Below are 25,498 nucleotides of genomic sequence, written 5' to 3'. Positions count from 1 at the left end.
AGTAGCAGCAATGGATACTTAGGTATCCTTACACTGGATTACTGACACGATTGTTATGGTCATTACAATTTTTTATTTTTTTATTTTTCATTTTTTATTTTTCTGTTTTAAGTATATGTCAATGGTACTAGTTCATTCAACCTTGTTTGAATCAAAATTTGTTATTCTAGTTCACATATCATATTCCTTACTGAGTTAGCTAGGGTGTATTGTGAATTCAGTACATCAAATTAGAACTTACTCTAAACTAATTACTAGAAAATCAAACTCAAGTTTATACTTTTCAGTTATCAAAATTCTAACTACTATTAACTTAGACTAAGTATTAACTTTGCTTTTAGAATTCGCATAATATCATGTTTACATTCTTGTATATAAACATATTATTTTGAAAATGTTGAAATTTTTTTCCCATAAACCTAAAAAATAAACTTAAACCTAAAAAATAAAAAATAAAAAAAAACCTCACATGGATGACTATTCATACCCCCAACCTAAAATCTATATTGTCCCCAATGTAATAATAATGTAATGCAGAGAATAATAAAAATAAAAGAAAGGGTGGATAGTACTTACCATGAAGAACTCACCTGATAGGTAACATTAAAAAAATTGAATATGATACATATCCTACACAAATGCTCCATCAGTCTAGGAGCATCAATCTGAATATTCTGGCTCATGAAGAGGGACGAACTCCTCTCCCAAATGAAAGTTTTTCACATAGGCCTTCAATATCTGACCATTAGCTTTGTACACATTGTCATTACGTGGATTTTCAATTTCAATAGCCCTATGAGTATAAACATTCTTCACAATGAAGGGGCCTATCCATCTTAATTTAAATTTTCTCAGAAAGAACTGGAGACAGAAATTGTACAATAGGACCTTTTTGCTGAGGTTCAAAATTTTTCCTCAAAATGTTTTTGTCATGGAAAGCTTTGGTCCTTTATTTGTAGATTTTAGAATTTTAATAGGAGTCTCTCCTCAGCTCCTCTAATTCATTCAACTCTAATTTCCTTTGTCCACTTGCTTCATCTATGTTAAGGAATAATTTAATTTTATTAAAGGCACTTGCACACTCATCTGTCCACTTAAATAGGACATACTTTTGGAGAAGATTAGTCAAGGGTCTAGTAATGACACTAAAATCCTTGATGAATCTTCTATAGAAACTAGCATGCCTTAGAAGTGATCTAATATCTCTAACAATTGGAGGGATAGGTAGATTAACTATAATGTCCAGTTTTGAGCAATCTACCTCGATTCCATTTTTAGAGATAACATAGCCAAAAATAATTCCTTTTAACCATGAAATGACATTTCTCCTAATTTAAGACAATGTCTTCTCTTCACACCTAGACAAGACAAGAGATAAATTGTTGAGGCATTCCTCAAAACTACTCACAAATACAGAAAAGTCATTTATAAAAACCTCAAGAAACTTCCCAACCATATTTGAAAAAAACTTAACATGCATCGTTGGAAAGTTGTTGGGGCGTTGCACAATCCAAATGGCATCCGTTTGAAAGCTATTTGGTTATATATGAAATATCTATTAAAAAAACTATAGGAGTGACCTGCTACCCTCTCTAAAACTGATCAATGAATGGTAGAGGGAAATAGTCTTTCTTTGTGATTGTATTCAATTTTTTATAGTCAACACACACACACCAACCTGTGGTAACTCGTGTTGTTATGTGTTCATTATTAGAATTTTGTACAATAGTTATTCCAGATTTCTTTGGGACTACTTGAGTTGGACTCACCCAAACACTATCAGATATTGGGTAGACGATTCCCACATTCAATAATTTGATCACCTCATTTTTTACAACTTCCATTATGTTTGGATTGAAGCACCTTTGAGGTTGTCTAATTAGTTTGGCGTCCTCATCAAGGTGGATCCGATGGGTGCATATGAAAGGGCTTATACCCTTAATATCAGAAATGGTCCAGCCCGAGACTCTTTTGTGGTCCCTTAGAACATTTAACAATTTAATCTCTTGATCCTTATCTAAAAATGAAAAGATCACCACATGATAAGTTTTATTTTCACCCAAGTATACATACTTAAGCTCATTTGGTAGTGGTTTTAGATCAAGCTTTTGAACATTAGTAGGTGATGGTAGAGATCGCGAGTCCTCAAAAGATAGGATTTGAGTGCGCGGTCTGCATTGGTACATACTAATGTCCTGGGTGGTAGTGCTCTCATTATCATCACAAATTTCAGCAAGAACTTTTTCTAAATCAGAATTTTTCAAGTCCCCAAAGACTTGAATCAATTCCTTAGTCAGACTATGTTCCAATTACTCTTATTCTATCAAGCAATCCATGAAATTTAGCTCATGGATCTTATTATTATCAATGGGCAACTTATACAGATTAAAAATATTTAGCTCTAGAGTCAAGTTACCAAAAGTTCATCATTCCATTTCTATAATTTATAATTGCATTTAAAGTTGCTAGGAATAGGCAGCCTAAAATAATGGGAATTTAAGCGCTAGCATTTATACAAGGTTCAATGTCTAGTACAACAAAATTTGCAGGGAAGTAGAATTTCTCCACTTGGACTTGCACGTCATCTAAAATTCTCCTTAGTACCTTAATGGAGCAGTCAGAGAGTTGGAGTGTAATCATGGTTGGTTTAAGCTCACCTAACCCTATTTGTTTACAAACCAAATAAGGTACTAAGTTGACACTTGCACCCCAAATCTAGCAAAGTATGCTCAATTTGGAAATTCTTAATAATACAGGGAATAATGGGACTTCTCAGGTCTTTGTATTTGGGTACGGCCCTTTGTTGAATGATAGCGCTCACCTTCTCAGTAAGGAAGGCCTTTTTGTGCACATTTAATTTCCTCTTTACAGTGCACAAGTTCTTGAGATATTTAACATATGATGGAATTTGTCTAATGGTATTAAGTAGAGGAATATTGACAGTAACCTTTTGAAACACATCCAATACCTCTTGATATTTCATGGGGATAGTTGGGTTCCGAAGTTTACATGGGAATGAAACTGGAGGTTCATATGACTTAGTCTCTTTGTCCTTTTGTTGTTGCGGCTCTTGAACCATAGCCGGTTCATTATTCTCTTGAGATGGTGACTCATCCTCCGGTATTTATACTGGTTGCATTATCTTATTATTGACATCTTTTCCACTTTTAAAGGTAATGATGGCTTTAACTTGTTCATGATGTAGCTCAGTTGGATTTGAGTCTCCGATGAAATGTGTGTTTCTAGAATTTGGCACAAGTTGAGAAGGAAATGTGTCTTTTTTCCCCTAACGTTTAGTTAAGTCTCAATCCTAGCCACGATCATCTTTAATTCCTGATTTGATTGGATTACAGACTGATTTATTTGAGCTTGAGAGTTCATGAATGCGGTTAATGCATCCTCCATAGATGATCGCTTTAGCAGGGGCACATATGGTGCATTGTTAGATGCCCCAAAGAAGTTGTTTTGTGGAGAGCCTTGAGGTGCATTGTGCGCATTAATCTGGGGTCCATTCCTCCAACTAAGATTAGGATGGTTATTCCAATTTGGATTGTATGTATTTCCCATTGGTTGCATAACTGACCTTTGGTAGTTATTTATAGCATTTGCTTGCTCATGCTCATGCATGATATTTTGTACAACTAGGATTATTAGACAATCCTTTGTGTCATGGCCTGCACCACCATAAATGTTAAAAAAATTACATAAGGAAGTGTTTTCCTTAATCATATCAACCTTCCTAATTTCCAAGGCTTCAACCTTTCTAGCTAATGCAACGAATTTTGCATTAAGGTCATCTTCCTCTCTTAGGACGTACATCCTCGTTTTCTCTCTAGGAATGGGTCTACTTTGGTCTGGTTTAGCAAAGACATCCCATGTTTGTGTATTCTCTGATAACATGTGTAGAAAATTTCAAGCCTCATTATGATCTTTGTCAAGAAAGGTTTCACCACACATCATTTCTATGAACCAACAGGTATCCGTGGTGAGCCCTTTTCAGAATGCATAAATCAAGTGTCATGGTTCATAACCATGATGTGGGCAAGTAAGCAGAAGGTCTTTGAAACGCTCCCAAGCTTGGGAAAATAATTCATTCCCCTTTTGGGAGAACGACATGATTTCCTATTTAAGTACATTTGTTTTGTGGTCGGAAAAGAATTTTTTTCAAAAACTTTCTACTTAAGGCCTGCCATGTAGTGATGGTATGAGGTCTTAGAGAGTTGAGTCATGCTTTGACCCGAAATAAGAATAACCTAAGTTTGAATATATCCCTATTGCCATTGTTTACTTGTAATGTTGCAATCATTTCCTCGAAGTCCTTGAGGTGCAAGTAGGGGCTTTCAAAATCCAAGCCATGAAATTTAGGAATCAATTGAATCACACCTGGTTTAAAAGCAATGTTCCCTATGTGAGTAGGGAACACTATATGAGATGGTAAAGTTGATCTCTCAGGGTGTAGATGTTCACGTAAAGTTCGTGATTTATGTAACGCATTCCTATGAACTTCATTCTCATCCTTAAGAGGAGGATTGCGTTGATTTTCTCTGTTTTGATTTATAGTTAGATTTAACGAATTTGGATTTGGATTATCAACTGGGTCTACTATGAAATTCAAGTTATGTTGAGTACCTCTCCTAAGTGAATGATCAAGGCCTGTAACTGGTCCTCCTTCAGAGGAGAGTTGATTGTTTTAATCCCTACTTTAATGGGACATAAACCATCCGTACCATACAACAAATACTACTAATTCAAATAGCAAATATGATACTTAAAATAAAAATAAAAACTTAACCAACAACCCAGGCGGTAGAACCGACAATGAGGGTTCAATCCACAAAGTAAAATAAATCGACAACCCAGGCAACAGAGCTGACCATAAGGATTCAATCCAAAAAAAAAAAAAGAGACTAATGTAAAAAATAAACTATACTAATCTGAAAAATAGATTCAACGGATGATATTTGTGATCAAATACCAACTATAAGACAACCATAACATTTGGGTGATAAAATCCCAAGCAGGGCAACCTTATATCACACTTAGTGCTTAAAAGACCCAACTGAATTTACTTTAAAAAAAAAAATAGAAAATCTACAGAAATCTTAGAGGGTTTAGAAGAGAACTTACCTTAGAAAAAAACTTACCTTAGCTATCTTACACAGATCTAATCTATCTCAGTCTATCCCTGGCAACGGCGCCAAAAACTTGATTGCTTGCATCCAAGTGCAGATGTCCGTAAGTAATATCCCATGAATACAGGGTCGATACCATAGGGAGATGAATTACGAGAATGAGAAAATCAAATGCAAAACAAACTAAATAATAAAAACTAAACTAATGATTTGATTTTTGGAGTTTTGAATGGATGTAATTCAACTAAATCAAAACAACACCCAAGCTCCAAAGTTCCACACATAGGTTAATGTTCCAAAATCATGATGACTTTGATAACACAACTAGGATCCGAACACTATGGTCGGCCTAATCGAAAAATAAAACAGTTTAAACATTTTTAAATAAATAATATAAAAGATTACAAAATCATGGATTTGCACTATTGATATATATTCTCAAGCGTCAGTGATTTTAAGAATTCATATCCATAAGATAATGAAATCAAAGAAATATAGCAGGTTGAGAACATCTCCTATCTAGAAAATTTAATTGATCTAGGGTAAGCCTATCCATTAATATGGATCTCATATGATGGAAATCCATGGATCTCATATGAGGATTAAAAAAAAAAAAAAAAAAAACTAAACCTAAACAATTAATAACATGCATACACCATTCTTCTCATCATAATTATGAAAACATTAAACCAGTGTGCTTCCCTTCTAACTTGGGCTAGAGGGAACTAGAAAGACATACATAAATTGAAGAAATAAAAAGCAACATGAAAATAAAGAAATGCAAACAGAAAAGAAAGAAAGAATATACAAACAAAAACTTGTAAAGAAAATAAGAATTATGAAACTTAAAAGTTCTCTAAAAGAAACTAGAAAAACTCAGAAAAACTCTAGAATGCTCTTCTATGCTTTGGATAAAATTACTTAGGAATGCATTGGAATGCCCTATTTATAGGTGAGGAACTCCCTCCTACAACCAGATTTGAAAAAAAATAATCAGAAACTTCTTCAAAACTGCTCACTCTGCATAGGCTCCGCATAAACCCTTCAATATCATCGAACATCCTTTGATGTCATCTAAGACTGGCTTCGATGTCATCAAACCTGGTTCGATGTCATCGAAGACTGGCTCTAATTTGTCCAGCAACCAAACTTGATTTCCTGTAATTGTTTGATGTTATCTAAGGGCCTCGATGTCATCGAAGACTGGCTTCGATGTCATATAAGATCAGATCCTTCGAATTTCTACACTAATTTCTGCACTTCCCTTTCCACTTAGTTTTCTTGACTCTTGGGGTCTTGAAATCTTCAATCTTGGTCTCCAAAAGTCCATTATTTGCCTTGGTGATTCTTGAGTATCAAATCTATGCTTTTAACATTCTTTTCAATTTAAGCTCCTAAACTCACCTTGTAACACAAACATGTATAAAATATACCATTAAGTAGTATATATTATATATATATATATATATATATATATATATATATATATATATATATATATATATATATATATATATATATATATATATATCATTAGTCATTGATGTGTACCCACCTAATAGAAATCGTGCATTCCATACATTGCATGGAGTATGGAGCTCGGGTGTGGTGAGTTCGGTAAGGAAGGGAAGGGTAAGAAATGGATAGATGGGTAGAGTTTAAGTTTTAACTTAAAATATATATATATATATATATATATATATATATATATATATATATATATATATATATATATTCGAGAGTAAACCCAAGTCGAGCGAGCATTTCGAACTAGCTTGTCTCGTGTACAACCCTATACGTGAGGCCCGTTGGATAGTTTTGAATTAGATCTAAGCCATCCACATGAAAGAGGCTTTAATTTTAAGCCATCGGACATAGTTTAAAGGAAGAACTCATCACAGATGGACTATACTGGTAGAAATAGTTCAAAATTAGCACACAACATTAATATAATTATAGGCCACAATTAGCTCAAAAAAACTGAAAAAACCTTACTATGAGTTAAAGTGAATAGATCATATCGATCAAGATATGATCCTAATTATTGATTCAATGGGGCACATGCCCTCTTTCTTAATATACCCTCTTAACTTCCGCAATATGTTAGCGCCGTATTATAAAAAGAAACTAATATTAGGGGTGCACACGGTTCAGTTCGGTCCGATTTTGGGGTGAAACCAGAACCGAACCGTTCCCTACGGTTCTAGGCCTTTTGTAACCGGAACCGGACTGTTAGCACCCTAGAACCGGACTGTGAAAACCGGTTTGGTTCTGGATCAGTTCCACGATTCTAGGCTTTTTAAACTCCAGCCCAATAACAGTGGGACCTAAGAAGTTTTTAGCAGTGGGTGTTCAATGAGAACTGTTTCTTGTGGACGGCGTGGATGTGTAACACATACATCAAAGTGGGCCCCACAGTGAGGGAAACACCCACTAACGTGTTACTCGAGTGCCACCTAATCTGCTTCTTTATCGGGAATAAACGTCTCACCTTGATTTTAAAATAGGATCTTCCTACGTGAGAGCATCCATGAAGGGATCCCATCGTCCGATCACCAAACATGGGCCCCACTCCTACAAACTCAAGGACCTGACTTCCGACGGAAAGGATCATGCAACTGAGCTTCTCTTTATTTTTTATTTTCATATGTCCTCTTAAATTATAAAGAAAAATCTCATAAAAGCTTTTAATTTAGATACCGTATCTCAGAATAGCAATGTTTTGTAATGAGGACTTACAAAGTATAATAGCACAATGATATAAGAAATTTCGGTGAAAATGCACAAACAAATATAATGCAGTAAATGCTAGCTGAAAAGCATGATGGGGTCTAAATTCAAAGAAGAAAGGAAAAATTTTATTAGTTGTAAATACACAAACAAACATAATGCAGGGAACTTAGGATCTTTTATTTTTAATTTTAAACGAAAGCTTAGTAATGGTTCGGATCGACAGTTTGGATCTACGGTTCGTCTAACGGTTCGGATCTATGGTTCGGTTCAACGGTTCGGATCTACGGTTCAGTTCGGTTCTGCGGGGCCCTAAACCGGAACGGATCCGTAATCAACAGTTTTGGAAATTTTGGAACCGGAACCGGACCGTCAGCACCCTAGAACCGGACCAAACTGGACCGATCCAATGGTTCCGGTTCGATTACACGGTTCCAACAGTTCGATGTGCACCCCTAACTAGGCATTTTCATCCTTTGAAGGTACAGGAAAAAAAAAAAGTATTAAGCAGCCGAAAAAATAATACAATAAGATGCTGGGGTTAGTTACTTTTATGATATTACAAGTGAAGGCTATTTTAATTAACGACCCCTTACTCCAAGGGAAGCGTTGTCCTCGCATGAGATCGATATACATATCAACGTGGCACACGTGTGCATAATTTAGATCATTCATTCCGGATCTTGCATGCATGTTGCAGGTTGGCACGTGTCACTTGAAACCATCCATCCATCTCATGCCAGCTGTGTGCCCTTTTACATTCCTCAAATAAATACGATTACTTATTATGACAGAGATTCAAATAAGAAAACACCGTACGTTTTTAGGATGGCGATTACGTAGGAAATCGATTGCTACGAATGACTCTTGTGTGAGTTCTATATAATTTAAAAATGGGTAATGACCCATCCTCAGCAAATGTGCCACTGATCTCTACCTATCAAGATCATCCAAATCGCCCTCTAAAGCCACACCGACCAACATTCCTAACCATTGAAGTAATGGCTATGAAATGGATGGTTAAGATCAAATTCAGATTGTTAAAATTAGTTTGTACAAAACTAACATCCATTGTATTACACGGTACAAGTCCGTCCCATTGTATTACCAAAGGTAGAAAGAAAAGGGCGCCACTATCAATCAGTGGTGTGACTGCGAATAGAAACTGTAAAACCTGTTACACGTAGGTATCACGTGACTCTCACAACATCAGAAGGTGGCCCACCTAATCAAGTGTGAGATTTGCAATAAATAATGATCCTAACCGCCTAATCAATGGTTTTTTACTAGAATATTACAGTCCTTTGTGAACTGTCTAATCAGTTGGCCTTTTACCAGACCATTACCCAAGCTATTATCTACTACTGGGCCACCAAAGATGATGTGGATCAATGGTTAAGGCCTAAGCATAAAAAAAATAAAAAAAAATAAAAAAATGGAAATGACATGTCCTGCTTACATGTGGCACTTATGTGATCATCCAATTATTGGGGCACAATGTAGATTAGAGCTGGGGCAACGAGTCGAGTCAGACCGAGTTAGGGCTGACCCAACTCAATTTGGTTTTGAAATAGGCCTGACCCAAACTCGACTTGACTCGGTACCGAGTCCAGCATGCTTGAATTGATCCGAGTCCAGGTCTAGCAAATCGAGTCTAACCCAGTCAAAAGTACCGAGTCAGTTCGAGTTGGCACTAAATAAGATCGAGAGATAGTGGTGGGTGGTTGCCGGCTTTAGAAGAGGACGATGGAGGGAGAGAGAGTTTGGGATCAGATCGGGGTTGTGGTTGGGTGCGGCGTATATTGTTAAATATACTTAAGAACCAGGATTTCTAATACACACACACACACACACACACCCCCCCGAATCCGAGTCGAGTCGGTTTCGATTCGACTTGAGTATGACCGGATCGAGGTACTGGGTAACTCAAAATCGACTCGGTTTGAGTTCAAATTGGGCAAATCCTACTCGGTTCAGACCAACTTATCATTCGGTTCGATTTGAATCGGGTCCAAATGAGTCGGACAAGTCGAGTTATGCGAGTGGAGTCATCCCATGCCCAACTCTAGTGTAGATAGAGTCTATATCTAAGATCATCATGATCAAACAATCCTAGCCGTCCAACATTTATGAGTATATACATTCAAAGGTAAAAATAGTGAGTGGTCCAAATTGAAAAGATTACTGTTTGGGTTACATCATCCACAATTTGCTCATCAACTGGACAGTCTGGTTTTCCGTACAGCTACAGCATGTGTCGAGTGGAAGAGTCATCACCATCTTTAAATTTAAAAATAGCGGTAAACTTTCACAAGAGTACACTACACCAAAATCGTCAATTAGTAACGGTTTAAAACCATTCCTAAATGCTTCAGGAACGGTTTAATACCGTTCTTAAATGAGGCGTCGCAGAAAATCAGGAACGGTTCAAAACCATTTTGGGAACCGTTTTAGGAACGGTTTTAAACCGTTCTGGTGCCAACGGTCACATTTAAGGCACAAGATTTTAGAAACGATTTTAAATGCTTATTAATGTTGCCAACGGTCAAATTTTAGGATGGAATTTTAATAGCAATTTTAAACCCCTTTGTTCATTGTATGAGAGAGAGTATGGTATATTACATCTCTAATAGGCTTAGTTTATTAAGGATGGCTCAGTAATTTTGATCTTCTCCTCTACTCAAGATAATTATCTGTGAAAAAACTTGCATAGCATTCAGATGCAGTATTGAATTGCATTGCACTGATTCACCTTCACCGGATTCATGTCCACCTCGTCTCCAAATTGCAATTACGCTATTGAAAGCAACTGCGATTAGAAGGCTGCTTCTTGAATGTCAGACTCCTCCATTTCTTGTTTAATGAACTGAATTTATGCAAATCGTTAGATTTTACATCCAAACACAGCCATACGAAGATGGATTAAGATTCAGGATGTCATCAACGGCTTCTGAACTTTGATAAGAATACAAAATCATTTGTAAAACTGAATAGGATTTTGTTACATATTCAAATTTTCAAAGTAGACTAATCAGTCAGAATTCTTCTTACCTCAATTCATATGCAAATTTCTCATGGAACCCAAGTGAATCCACCTATGATGAAATACGAGGGTCCATGGTGGAATGTAAATGGGCCCAAAATGAGCATGATCGGACGATCAAAACAATAAGCTCAAGGGCATGCAAAATGGACAGTAGTAATTTACAATGGTCTTACCTGAGTGGAATTAAGGATCATGTGCAATCCAAGGTGGTAGCCATGATTGTAGGTAGCCCGCCAGAGTCCAAGAGTGGTAGCCATGATTCTTACCAGTCTTTCAAAGCAATAGTTCAGACTTCAATGAAAAGAAATGTACCAAAGAGATAAAAGAAGTTCAGCAATGGATTGAATCCACGTTCCTTCAATGGCCATAAATGAGTAAGTTCTCACATCCATGGAATGGATTGAATCCACCAACCACATCCATCCACTTGTCCACCGATCTACTTCAACATCCTGTCCCTCCATCAATATACCCCACCTAAGATAAGTACAAAATACAACATACAAGATCTCCCATTCCCATTTTTTTAATTCCATTATGTCCTTCTCTGCTCCTGGAATCTTCTCAGTACCCCTACTAGGGAAATATCAAATGCATCCTTCATACCTCTATATTGTGATACTGAGTCTCCTTTTAACTTTGCCTATAACATTGAATGTAAATACAAGGCCGTATTAAAAATCTACAAAAGGATGCTACCTATTTGATGTAAATACAAGGCCGATTATGACACACAACAGGGCTCACCTGATGAATAGCTTGGATCTTACACAGATTCACCACACTGGCATATCAGGCAGAGTGACTCTTCTGAGTAGACATCACATTTTTCTAGGTGATTTCTATTCTGTGAAAAAGGAAAAAGTGAGGGAAAAGGACAATCATCTCTGTCACTCGATGAAATTGGATTGAAATCAGATTAACAATGCCTAAAATGAGATCATTACTATCAATGAAAATAAAATAAGAGGGGAAAATAAACTTGAAGTTAAGCTTAAGATAAGGTAACAGAGTATGGTAAACTCACAGCTAGGTGTAGTTAGCTTGAGAGTCCTGAAGCAGATGTCATATAGGGCCTCGTTATCAAGCACCAGACACTCATCAGCATTCTCCACCAGCTGGTGGACAGAAAGAGTAGCATTGTATGGCTCGACCACTGTGTCAGAAACCTTAGGTGATGGGAATACAGAGAACGTAAGCATCATCAAAGGCATGTTTGGTTGCACCAAATATCATGATTTGTTTCATGATTATCAATTCAATTTGGTGTAAAAATATTTCATGAAATATGGCATGACCAAACACGCCCCAAGAAAGCAAGTGTCAACATTTCAAAATCAACATGAAAAAGATCCCACTGATCAGCAAAGTAAGATCATTCAGAATACCAATTCCTGCTGCCGAGCCCATACACAGTGGGCCCCACAGACCTATAAATCCTATCATAGGAGGCATTTGGATCTGTGTTTGGTCATGCTGCAAAACTAAAAGATCCCTGCTAAAGCTACAACAAATACCCCATCAGATTTTAGTGGCATTACAGACAACTGGGAGTAAAGGGCCCCACCTTATGTTTCCATCTGAGGAGGAGCTAGAAAGAAGCTGGTTGGAACTGCAGGAGAAACAGCAGCTGCAGCTTGTGTTTGATGATAATGATGATGATGTTACTGACAATGGTGGTAATTCTGATGAAGGCAGGACACTGAAACTGATCATAAGATTTTACAACTCACATGATTGTCAGTTGAAAATTTTTCAAAAAAAGTTTAAAAATCAAAACTCATCAAGCAATCTGATGTTTCAGGCCAAACGATCAATAGATAAACAATATGATATTGAACTCTTGAATTGACAAACCTGACAACATATAATCATTCATGATATTGAACTCTGATGCAAGAAGCAAATCTCTCCTATACAGATGCTTGAAAATAGGCAACAACAATGCAGTGTTAGCCAAACTGGTAGAGTCTACTTTCAGTAAAGTGTTTTATTTGTGATATAATTCATTACCATGCAGTGATGATCGAAGCCATCAACACATTTGTCGCAAACTTGCATTATATCTATCATGTCCAGTCTATAGAAACAACTAATCAAGTAAGCTATACAATCAAAACATATTTACAGTCCAAAAAGGTTAAGTGTCCAAAAAAGTATTTTACTATTGTCGCTAATCGGTGAACTCAATAAAGCAATGATGCCATGCAACAAATGAGCCAATTCCAACTTCGCCTAAAGTCGAATGAAATCCGTCTGGCTCGGGCAATTCGACGTCTCCTTTGATAATGATATCAATGGCAACCTTATAAAGATCTTCTTGAAGAGGTTTGCCATAAATCATTTGGGGCCCATCTGCCAAAATAACTCGCCCATGAGCAACGAGCTCTTCACGCCAAGAGTACAACTTGCATGGCCGTATTCTCTCTGCACATTGATGATTCCCAACTGAGGGTCCACCAGTCAATTGTAGATTCTCCGGTTAAACCGAACCCATGCGTTGCTGCTGTAATAAAGTTCCACACCACGTGTTATATACAATAATTGAAAAAAAATTATTACTATTTAAATTTTAAAACGAAGGATTTCAATGAAAATTGACCTGAATCATCTCTTTGATACCCCCAATTTGGTCCATAAGAAAATCTATTTTAGAAGATAGGTCTTGAATTTTGAATGATTGCTCTTGAATTGTGGACGATTGCTCTTCTACTTTTCCTTTATATGAAGAGATTTTTTCAAGAGCTGCAGCAGACCCCCTGATTTGTGATTGGGAAACGGTGGTCCCAACAGCTCGAACACGACCCCTTATATCAGGACCAAACACTTGAGTCAATGGATCATTGAGGATGTCATGGGAATTACTTCCTTCGCTAGCAAGTAACTCTTTGACTTTTTCCTGCAATATTATACAATTACATAAGTAATATATTGACACTAAATTTGAATTCTATAAACTTAAGTTTAAGACAACAAGATTACCACATGTGAAGCCGCATTACTGTGAACAGAACCATCCTTTCTTGTATGGGTTTTAAATCCATACTTCAGTTCTACTAATCAGGTTGTCTCCATCTTTCTTTTGGCGTTGCTATATTTGAATGAATTTCACATTGTTAATTATTAAGAATACAAAGCAACTAAAAAATTTAAGTTGCATATAACTATCAATACTTACCATTTCTTCCTCGATTCTCGCGTGGCCATGCCTGCCACTCGTATGGTAAATTTTTAAAATTTTCCTATTCTCGGCATTTTTTTCCTTTGTTCTACAATTCTGGGATCCGAATTATGTTTAATGAACATTTCCCAATCTTCAGGCCTAACTCTTGGTGGACGGTTGTTTAATTTGGAATCAAGATTTGAATGAGGATCGAGGTACTTCATCCTCAATTTACACTTGTACTTCCTAAACATATCGGACATGCTTTTAAAGCATTTCTCCTTGTAAGATTGAGGAATAACAAACTCGTCCTACAAGAAAATTTGAGATTGAATTTAGTTGAAGCAAAAAACGAATAATGATTAATTTATAACATAAGAAATTTTGTTGTATCTTACCTGTAAGAGCTTCCAAAGTTCTTCTTTCTTACTCATTAGCACTACACGCCAATCCTTGATGGCAATAGAGACATGGGTGCGAACCAACTCTCCACTTCTTGTAGTCAACCTATGTGAGTGTTCGCCCACAGGTAGTCCAAAAGCATTTAAACTGATTACAGGCTTATTTTTTGACGACATACAAAACTTATGTTGTATCAAAATAATATTATTTAAAACAATGTATTAAATAATAAGGTAATGAATGAATTGTATTTACCTGCATTTTTTTTATGTCTGTGCTTGTGAAGTTGACATGTTCTCCTCGACTATTGACATGTGTCAACTCACCTATAGAAACAAATTTATATAAGAAGAAATCATCATACAAATAGAAATTCATTTATCAAGATAAAATGTCAAATGAATCAACACAAAGTATAATAACAAAAAAATTACCTATAACTCATAACCAAATTCCTTTATAATATTTTCTAAATTTGTATTCTCGCCCCCAGAAGAGGAAAACAGAGTCAGATCTTCAAGTGTGTCCATGTTTTTCGTCAATCTTTTTGATGACATTAAAACAACATACCATCCAAGCCTTATTTGATCCTTGGAGTATAATACTTGACTTGCTTGGGATGCAAGTATGAATGGTTCATCTCCTTCTTTCTCATGTCCTTTCAATTTCTCCATATTTACCATTATCAAATTTGACTCGGGATCAACAATACATCCATTGGTCTTGTCTTCCACTCTGACCCAATCATAGTAAAATACCGTTTGACGGAAGACAGTGTAATCCAACTCAATTATCTGTTTTACTACTCCATAATAGGTAGCCTCATCTTCTTTGTAATTCTTATCTTTAGCACTTGTCCTGTATTTAGTGATGGCTTTCATGGACACCCCATTATTTTGTGTTGACTTAGTAGTCTCGTATTCACTTGGAGAGAATACAAAACCATTCACGCGATACTTGTTATAGCATTTTGCCTTAAATGTAGGGCCATCTACTAATCGTTTCAATGTCAACTCGCCCTCAACAAACTCCAACTGCAAATAAAAAAAAAAGTAATAACTATATATGAACAAATATATCAATTAAATGAATAATTAGAAAAATACCTCCTTTCGTAACCAATTGATGAAATCATGTTCATTGTTCTTCGACACACTGCCCTTTCTTCTTTGCCCTTTGATGTGGTCGGTCTTAAATATATTTCATACTTCCTATATGAAATATATGTAAGTATTTATCCAATTACTATACTTGATTTAATATTTTAGAAAATTTATCTACTTACCTTTTCCATTCATAAATTCCATCATAGCAGTGTAGAACCCATCTGCGTACTTGTTGATGTTGTATGTTAGTTAAGTATATATTCTTGCCATTTTCCAAAGGCTCTTCATCGCACACCATATCCTCGTCTAGGAACCTTTGACGCGTATGCTTGTGACTTCCTCTCTCACCGTTTGGCATGTACTCCACACAATATAAAATAGATTCTTCTACAAGGTAACGCTCTGCAATACACCCTTCAGGATGTGCTGTATTCTTTACGTATCCTTTATAAATCTTCATTAACCTGATGGAGGCATCCAATTAATAATATATTGTCGATATATGATGACGATGAAGTCTAAATGAATCACATCAAGGTTAGATATTTACCATTCAAAAGGATACATTCACCGAAATCTAACTGGACCGCAAGCTAATGCTTCATCAGCTATATGTACCATAAGGTGAACACTAATAACAAAGAATGAAGGAGGAAAAAACTTCTCCAAAACACACATTGCCACAACAACACGTTGTTTGACGACAATGATGTTATCTGCACTAATTGTCTTCGAGCATAAGACATTAATGTTGTGCAAATTGCATGTGATAGATAATTGTAAAAAGAAAGAAAGGAAAAAAAAAAACAACCACATACCTTTGTCACATCTTACACCCGATGATACAATGCATTGACCTCAATAAGAGTACAAAGGTATGATTTCTTTGTAATCCAAAATAAACATAAATGTAATGTACTACTGGCCACAACTAGCCAACTTGGTAAGGTATGATTTCTTTCTCCTTGTAAGTAACATGTTTATTCTGAATTTCTATTCACATCTCTACCCTTCATTTCCACCTTTGCTTCTACTAACTATAAAATTGGTGGCACTCTAACTTTTTGGCTATTATAGAGTCACAGTCGTCTGTTGTTTGTCTTTTATTCTTAGTGTCTTGGTGAAAATGGAAACATGCATGTACAAAATCTGTTGCACAAGAAGCAACATCTTATGAGAAAATTGATGCAGGAAAACCTGCAACCATGATTCGGAAGTCCAATAATAAAAAAATGCTACAAAGTAGAAATAAAGAAAATGCTAACAGGAGCATGTCTTACACTAGTAAATTCAGATTCTGATGTGCCACAGAGCTCAATAAGCTTAATCTTGTCTACTTTAAGCTGCGAAACAAGTAAACACTAAAGCGTAAGAAACATTTTAAAAAATCAGGCAGGTTGAAATGGAAAGAGAAGAAAGGATTTCAATGATTAGCTACCTTGTGTCTTTTTGCACACAAGTAGAATGCAGTGGCTGTGAAAACAGGCCGAATGAAGTCAACACTTGCTCAGCGAGGTGCTGGCAAAGCAGCAAGAAATCGGTCCTTGTAGCTGAAAATCAACATTATTATTCAATTACATACAGATGAAAGATTACACAAAATTGCATACATCCAAGCAGGCTGATAGGCAAGCATGAGTGATTTATGTTTGTTCACATCTTATATAGGGGTGAACTCCCTCACATAGACAATGGGAACATCAAAAAATAATAATAATAATAATAATAATAATAAATAAATAAAACAAGGAGATATCCAAGAGGTGAATCATCACACATGTGCCAACATGGCACATTTATGTGACATCCTTCATCAGGTTGATCCCACCAATAACATCCAGATGACTGCATAGTGGGTGCTTAGTTGCAGAGCGTGCTTAGTTGCAGAACCCATCAAATTAGGCATTGCACCTGCTTTGAACACACTTTGGACTTTCATTCGCAATGCCACTCCCTACCCATTTGCACTTGTTTACATTTTGAAACGGACGCTTCCCTGATCCCGCACTCGAATCTATTGTCAATCCATGCAACTATAAATGGGTGGCATGGGTCTTAAGTATGGCTAAATTAAGAATGACCCAACGACAAATAGAATGCTGAAAGACATCCTTTCTTTCCTATGAAAAATAAAATAAAATCAACCAATGCAGATATCCAAATAAATGGAAATAATAAAGAACTAAAAACATGAGAAACGACTAAAATACTCAAATCTACAGTTGGCAAGGACAAACATGGAAAGTTAAAATGTAGTGTGAACAGAAAAATAGAATAAAACGGTTATTCAACAGATCTAAAAACTAAATCCGTGTTCCTTCATGCTAGGATCTAAAAATCATGAAAATCTACAGCCTCGCAACCAAAAAATTGAAAAAAAAAATGCTAAATAATCCACGTATGGATCAGAGCAAGAAACGAGATCTCGTCCATGACTACAGAAAATAGAAACTACATTGAGAAAAACATCAAATAAAAATCTCGCATCTACGACTACAAAGCAGAGCTAAAGTAGAAAGAACGAAAATGTAACAAATCGTAGCTTCGAGAGATGTAAAACGAGATCTGCGTCCTTACAAGCTGAGATCTGCTGGAGAGACGGTGACTGATATAGAAGATAGAAGATGGAGATGAATTACTTTTCTAGGAATCTGTTGTTGCTGCTGCTGCTGCTGCACTCCCTCCCTCCCTCCCTTTAGTCTTCCCCATTCAACAGTGGACGACAGATCACACACCCCATATGGAGCTGTTGCTGCTGCTTCTACAATATTAGATACCCCATGTGTGGGGATTGTCGTGGAATGGTTGATGTTGCAAGGAGAGGGAGATCGAGAGAGGGAGGGAGAGTGAGAGGGAGATTAAGAGAGAGGGTTGAGATCGGGAGAGGGAGATCGAGAGACGGTTGAGATCGGGAGAGGGAGATCGAAAGAGAGGGAGATCGGGAGAGGGAGAGAGAGAGAGGTAGATCGCGTTTTGGGCGTTTTAGAGGGATTAGGGCGTTTTGGCGACCAAAATAATCCAGTAGTCTGCGGCATTTTATATAAATGTGACTCTCGGGACATGTGGGGTCCACTTAGAGGGTTATAATAGAATCCATTCCGTCCATCTGTTTCAAAATAATACGATAAACTATATTAGTAAGAAATAAGAATATAGAACACTCAATCAGGACAGACCAACAAAAAAGTGAAAGTAAAAATGTACAACAGCCACTATTTGAGTATGGTTCACTACCGTTTCAAATCAGAAATGGCTTAGAGCCATTTTTGAACCAAACTACGGACCGTACTTGATTGATGATTTTGGTGTAGTGGTAGAGCCACTCCACACCATGCAGAAGCTTCGTGTCAAAAGAGAAGTAGAGTTATTTGATACTCTGGTATATCATGGCGCCACCTGGCATAAATTAGCTCATAAACTCTTAAACCCATCCCCAAAGATTAAACGTTACTATCTGATATCTGATCGATACCTGATGTAGGATGAGGATCAAGCATGGTCCTAATAGCCCTAATGTACATGGATGGAAGAAGTTAAAAAAGAATTTAACAAAATTCAGCATAATTTTACCGATGGATTGATATGATTCACAAGTTAAAATTTATAAGAAATTTCATATGATTTATTGGCTTATTTCAAAAAATCAAATAGTTTTGAATTTTCGTTTTCCTGTCAAATCAATTCAAAATTTTCAAATGAAAAAGTGAGGTTTTTCTTTAATCTCATATCGTAAATGAGATTTTTTTTTTTTTTTTTTTTTGTGCTTTATATGTGAAGGTATGTGTAATATTCTTACTTGGAGTTTTGGTAGTTGAGATGCTCGAGTTGTGTGTTCCAGTATGTAGCACTTAAACTCACGGCGTGGGCAGTGTGGCTAGTTAGTGCACTTTACACTTTGTGCACAAAGTGTGCGACGGGTGTGAGATGAGCCTGGGTTTTATAGGCAGCTGAGAACGGTTAGATTTATGAATCTGAAACTGTCAGTCGTTTTGAGAACAGTTAGCAGACTTAAAAGCTACAAGGTATAAAAACGGACAAGCTTTGATGATTCAACGATCAGATCTTTCGATCCAACGATCTGAAATGGCCCAAATTCAATATCAATGGTCAAAAACATTTTTCAAACATTTTAAACCATTAATGACTACCTAGTAATGGTCCACTCCCCTGGTGCTTATATAAATTAGACCATTCCGGTCCAAAACTAATCAACTCCAATAGATCTCTCCCAAATCATTAGATCTTATTAAAATCCATCTTATTATAAGAATATTACCAATACGTCCACTAAACAAATCTGTCATAAGATCAACTGCGATAAAAAGTTCCTAAGTAGACCCTTCATGATTGCTATACGCAGGATATAGATAGGCTTGCCTTATCCCAAAAGCAATTCGCTTGTAACTCATCAGCAATTGATAAGGGGGCGAATCATGCTTTAAAGACAACATAATTTTACTTGATTCAGCCTGGCGCTAAAATGAAATAATTTTCTTTAATTATTTTTATTTTTTGGTTTTCCAACATATTTCACAACAATAGTTTAGACATGTCAAAATACATTTCAATAGGTCAAAATATTATTCGATAGGTTGATAGATCAAGTCAACAGGTTGAAAATCATAGAATTTCTAATTTAAATCTCTGAACACTTTTCGACTATTTCGACCTGTCAACTAGACCGGTCAATGACAACTTAACGGACGTGGAAATTCTGCGCAATTTTCTAAATTTGTTTTCTATTTTGATTAGGAATCATTGATTACATTTTAAATGTTTATTTAGGGTTATTTAAGGAGGTTAAACTCGTTTCTTATAAATTAGTCATCAATTCTATCAATAAAATTCCTTAGAAGTTCTTCTATTTTCTCGTGGATTCAAGAAACCTCTTGTAGATTCAAAAGTGCCTTGTGAATTTAAGGTGTTTATCAATCGAGGAAGACGGTGCTTGACCTTATCACATCCTTCCCTATATCAGTTTGGTATCATAGCGAGGCTTTCTCCTCAGATATATGGCTTCTAACGACAGGTCATGTAACCTTTTCATGGATGGTGCTATAGGAAATTTTTCTTTAACAATGACAGCTTTCAAAGCAGCACAACAAGAGAATCAACAAGTCATGCAGGGGTTAAAAACTTCCATCGATCACATGACAGAGACCATAAGGCAGGTTCGTAATCGTGGAGCTGATCTGCCCCAAGTAGGCACTGAAATTCGTAATCGCATTGATTATAGGGCGATGCCGGCAATGAATCGCTGAATCGCACCCGAGAAGGTGTGATCCAGTGACAAGATTTCCTAATATCCTAGATGAAGCATTGATCGGATGGATTGAGAATTCAGGATAAAAGTTGATCTTCCTAGTTTCGACGACCAACTCCACAACGAGGACATACTCGATTGACTGCTTGAAGTCAAGCACTTCTTTGACTGCATAGAAATTCCTGAGGAGAAGAAAGTTAAATTGGTGGTGTACAAGTTGAATGTTGGAGCTTTGGCTTGGTGGGAGCAACTTTAACTCGAGCGGATAAGATATATGAAAGCACCAATTCGTACGTGGCCTCAGATGAAGCAATTGTTGCGCGTATGGTTCCTCCCTCGCGACTATGATCAAGTATTGCTCCAACAATTCCAAAATTGTCGGCAAGGGGTGACCTGGTTGAGAAGGAGTCGCGACAAGCTGTCAGATTCGTCAGTGGTATGTATGTGAACCCTGTGGAAGCGAAGAACCAATCCAATACTTCTAATGTGGACAAGAAGCATTTCATAAACAAACGAAATTTCATCAAACACTCTAAGGAGATGGAAGTGATGGTGCATGATTAGAAAAGAAAGCGGATGTGGAGTCCATGACCGTTTCAGAAAGATGTAAAACTTGTGTTACACGAGTTCAAGGCAATTGTGCTCTCCAAACTTCCCGATGAATTATCCCATACATAGGAGATTGGTCTCTCTCTCTCTCTCTCTCTCTCTCTCTCTCTCTCTCTCTCTCTCAGATGAGTTTGTCTTCAACAACATGAATAATCAATCTACTAACCAGATCCAATTTGAGGTTGTGTATGCTCGAATTCCTAAACTTGCACTCAACTTGTTTCCATTACCTAAACTACCTAGAGTGAGTGTTACGGTGAAGAATATGACAGTTCGGGTAGCAACTATTCATGTTGATGTCCATGAGATATCAAAGAAGCCTACTGTAGAGTACAAAGAAGATGTTAATAAATATCAGCATCCTAAGTTAAATATGCATTGTGAACCAAGTTCATTGAAGAACTCAAAAAAAATTGAACACGTATTGTGAACCAAATTCGAGGACAAGTTTTATTTCAAGTGGAGGGGTTTAATGTAAGACAAGGATTAAATACGTTCCTAATGCACATGGACTAGAAGAATCCCAAGGAGAATTTTAAAAAACTGAGTACAATTTGACCAATTGATAGATATGTTCGACAGGTCAAAATTCCGCTAAAAATTTCAGATTACTTGCTAGTTGATTTCTGCCAGTTTAGACAAGTCAAAATAATGTTCAACGGGTTGAAATACTATTCTAGATTGCTTGCTAATTGATTTATGTCAGTTTAGACATGTCAAAATATTGTTCAACGGTTAACAGATCAAGTCGAGAGGTCAAAAATCATAGAATTTCTAGTTTAAATCTTTGAACACTTTTTGAATGTTTCAACCTGTCGACTCGACCGGTCGATGATAGGTCAACGAACACGGAAAATTTGTATGATTTTCTGAATTTGTTTTCGAGGTTGATTAGGACTCTTTGACTACATTTTAAAGGTTTGTATAGGGTTATTTAAGGAGGTTAAACTCGTTTCTTATAAATTAATCATCAATTCTATCAATAAAATTCCTTAGAAGTTCTTCTATTTCTCCCATGGATTCGAGAAACTTCTAGTGGATTCAAGAGTGTCTTGTGGATTCAAGGTGTTTATCGATCGAGGAAGATGGTGCTTGACGTCATCACGTCCTTCCCTGCATCATTATCTTCCAATTTGTTATCTCTTGTTTAATCAAATAAGACCATTTTTTTTAAAACCATCTAATAAATGTTGAAAAATCCAATAGTCATGTAATCCAATTGTTTGCGAAATTCAATAAAGAATGAGGCCACGTATGTTAATGAGTGCCTAATATTGGCTCAACATGTGTAATTAGTATAGTGTGGGTAGAGCTAAGCATCGAGTTGAGTCGCATCGAGTTAGGGTTGACCCGACTCGACTTGGTTTTAAAATAAACATGACCCGAACTCGACTCGACCTGATATCGAGTCTAGCATGCTCGATTCGATCTGAGTCCAAGTTTGGCCTAGACTAACACAGACCAAGTCCGACCTAGCACAGGTACCGAGTCTGGTTGAGTCAAAACTGAGTCGTCAAGTCGGGTTAGGTGTTGCGGGTATCCGCGGGCTGAAATCACATCTCAGAACCTAGGTGTACCTCTCGGAATTGCAACTTCTCCATCAGCTACACGGCATCTCAGATATGAAATGTCAATTTTGGGTTTTTTTTACATGTATGAGTCGGGTTTCAGATCGAGTCGAGTCAATACTAAGTTGGATTTCGAGTCGAGTCGAGTTATTGGGTACCTGAACTTGACTCAGTTTGAGTTCGGATTGGATACCGTGTACTTAGTTCGAATCGACTCACCCACTCGATTCGAGTTGAGTCCAGTCTAAACGAGTTAGACGAGTTGAGTTTGCCAAGTCTAGTCATCCCATGCCTAGCTCTAAGTGTGGGTCTGTTAGAGTCATACTTGACTCAAGTTTGATTGAACACTAATGCCCCGTGCTTGGACAGACCAATTAAGACCGAATTCAAGGACTTGGTCACCCTCTCAACCACCAACAATTATAACAATCAGGCGGTTTGAGAAGGATATGGTTAATCCTTCTGAATGATTTTATTTTTTTATTTTTTTATTTTTTTATTTTTTTTTTTGCATTCAAGACTTTCTTTCATCAATAATTGTAGCCTTTGTATTTCTCAATGGAATGAAGACGAACAAATTTAAAACTAAAGAAGTTTAAAATGTCGATTTTATTGATGTATTTGGAAGTTCAATACAATCGATAGATAAACAGAATAAAGTAGAGAAATAAATGAAAGATAAATACTTATGATTATTTGTTGGACAAACAATCGACATATATTAGTTAGCATGATGTGACCAATGTTTTCTTCCAAGTAAAGACTTGGTTGATCGGGATCCATTGACAGAAGGTCGTAGATATTTATACTACTCCTAAGCATACTACAGTGATGACACTGACAGTAACAACCTATGCTAACCTAAACCTAAGACATTTTGCAGCGTGGCTGGATAGAAGTTAAGGGACTAAAACTAAACTAGGATAAGAGTGAAATTACGTTGTATAGATAGATTGTGTTTGGCATGGGCTTGGAGCTCGTCATTGCATGCTCCTTTTATAGCTTCGGGAAGCGATGAAACCCTTGTCGGGTTTCTTTACTGATTCAGGATTCTTAATAATCATAACATGTAATTGTTGTTTAGTCATTCTTCCCTGACTTAAGATATCTTTGAAAGCCAGAAACTGTTTCCAGAAATCTCTTAGCAATGTGGTTATAAGAGATTTGTAAATCTTATAGGATCAGTCTCGTTATACCCAATCGATCCTGAATCCATTGATTCCCATATGCTCCAATGTTGATCTAATTCTCGTATCTTTATAATCGCCGCGAAAGTAGTGAATGTCTTTGAGAAGATCTCCTAATTAAGAAGAATTATAAGAGATGGCTTCATCCTAATTTGTGATAAGATACATTTTTACGTAGATTTAATGTAAATTAAGGCTACATGTCATTCATCGCTTCAATTTAGTGATGTTTTGCTTACGTAGTGATGTTTTGATTTTGACAAGTGACATGTATAAAAATTATAGGATAAAAGATATTCTCAAGGACAAGTAAAATTTCATCATTATTTAAGCACATGGTGCTGTCATGTGACATCATCTTATTTATCCACGTAAGTGTACAAAAATCACGTGTAAACACCAATAACCATATATTTTTCTTCTAGATCCATCTAAACTAGGATTCACGGTTTCGGACGTTTTATATTAAATTACTTACGTAGCGATGATGCAGTTTCCAAGTGCCTGTGTATCATCCACCACAGTTTGCAAGAGTATAAAAGGTTGTATGGAAAGGATAATCACACCCACCTGGTTGATAGGCATCCCCTTTCTCTTTACGTACAGTAACAAGTACTATGCTTGGCTGAAAATCTTGACAGGTTATTGTGTGAAAGAGCACAAGCCCCATGAAAACATTTTTAGAAATTTTGGAAAAAAGGGCAGAGATTTTTGGAAAATGAGATCCCAAACTTCCCTGCTTATCTTGTAATTTTATTGAATCCGTGGGCCAATCTGGTCAAACAATCTTGTCTTTTGACGACACCATGACGCGCAGCTCGAGTCACGCTATCCCCCCAATGCCCTGAGAGTGGGACCCATGCCATGGGCTGTCTATTCCTCGAGATCACACCCCTCCAAACGCCTGTCCCATCAATCCAAGAATACACACCTCATTCCTTCTTAATAGATGGGGATTGTGCAGTAACTCACCACGGTATAGCATAAGTTAAGTAAACTCTGTGGGCCCACCGTGATGTATGTGTCATCATCCACGACGTCCATCCGTTCTTCCGTCTCATTTTAGGGCACGAGCCCAAAATTGTAGCATTTCCCAAAGTCAAATAGACCACACCACAAAAAACCGTGGGGATAGTAATGTCCACCGTCAAAACCTTCTCTGGGCCCACCGTGATGTTTATTTCTTATCCAACCGTTCATAGGGTCACACAGACATTGACAAAAGGAAAACATAACTTCTGTGGTCACTGAAGCTTTCAACGGCAGGCGTTCAATTCCCATTGTTTCTTGTT

The 25,498-nt window shown here is 36.8% G+C and overlaps 1 protein-coding gene, 2 long non-coding RNA genes and 1 other non-coding gene across 7 annotated transcripts; 1 reads left to right on the top strand and 3 right to left on the bottom strand.

Moving 5' to 3' along the window:
* The first annotated feature begins 4,027 nt into the window (after window positions 1-4,027).
* On the top strand, window positions 4,028-4,134 carry LOC131217875 (small nucleolar RNA R71). Its single transcript, XR_009157461.1, has one exon. It is a non-coding gene; the product is annotated as a small nucleolar RNA R71 (small nucleolar RNA).
* An 8,300-nt stretch (window positions 4,135-12,434) lies between these two features.
* LOC131216905 (uncharacterized) lies at window positions 12,435-14,640 on the bottom strand. The gene is made up of 5 exons (XR_009157105.1): window positions 14,470-14,640; window positions 14,087-14,382; window positions 13,891-13,999; window positions 13,511-13,807; window positions 12,435-13,414 (listed from the first exon to the last, which is right to left on the bottom strand). It is a non-coding gene; the product is annotated as an uncharacterized LOC131216905 (long non-coding RNA).
* A 71-nt stretch (window positions 14,641-14,711) lies between these two features.
* On the bottom strand, window positions 14,712-16,118 carry LOC131216904 (uncharacterized). 3 transcript variants are annotated; one of them, XM_058211509.1, is made up of 3 exons: window positions 15,759-16,118; window positions 14,908-15,507; window positions 14,712-14,799 (listed from the first exon to the last, which is right to left on the bottom strand). In XM_058211509.1, the coding sequence occupies exons 1-2, from the start codon at window positions 15,765-15,767 to the stop codon at window positions 14,908-14,910; spliced, it is 609 nt and encodes a 202-aa protein (XP_058067492.1). In that variant the 5' UTR covers window positions 15,768-16,118; the 3' UTR covers window positions 14,712-14,799. The 3 variants fall into 3 exon arrangements, with proteins under 3 accessions (XP_058067492.1, XP_058067491.1, XP_058067493.1); XM_058211510.1 differs by adding an exon at window positions 15,580-15,684 and having other exon boundaries at window positions 14,714-15,507; window positions 15,759-16,117; XM_058211508.1 differs by having other exon boundaries at window positions 14,712-15,507.
* A 428-nt stretch (window positions 16,119-16,546) lies between these two features.
* On the bottom strand, window positions 16,547-17,197 carry LOC131257523 (uncharacterized). Of its 2 annotated transcripts, none has more exons than XR_009177476.1 (3): window positions 17,018-17,197; window positions 16,860-16,922; window positions 16,547-16,776 (listed from the first exon to the last, which is right to left on the bottom strand). It is a non-coding gene; the product is annotated as an uncharacterized LOC131257523 (long non-coding RNA). The 2 variants fall into 2 exon arrangements; XR_009177477.1 differs by having other exon boundaries at window positions 16,552-16,728.
* Window positions 17,198-25,498: the final 8,301 nt, after the last annotated feature.

The sequence above is a fragment of the Magnolia sinica genome, chromosome 10 (genome assembly GCF_029962835.1).
Source record: "Magnolia sinica isolate HGM2019 chromosome 10, MsV1, whole genome shotgun sequence".
Classification (NCBI taxonomy): domain Eukaryota; kingdom Viridiplantae; phylum Streptophyta; class Magnoliopsida; order Magnoliales; family Magnoliaceae; genus Magnolia; species Magnolia sinica.
The sequence above is the reverse complement of the archived record's forward strand: the minus strand, read 5'-3'. Positions and strand labels throughout refer to the sequence as shown.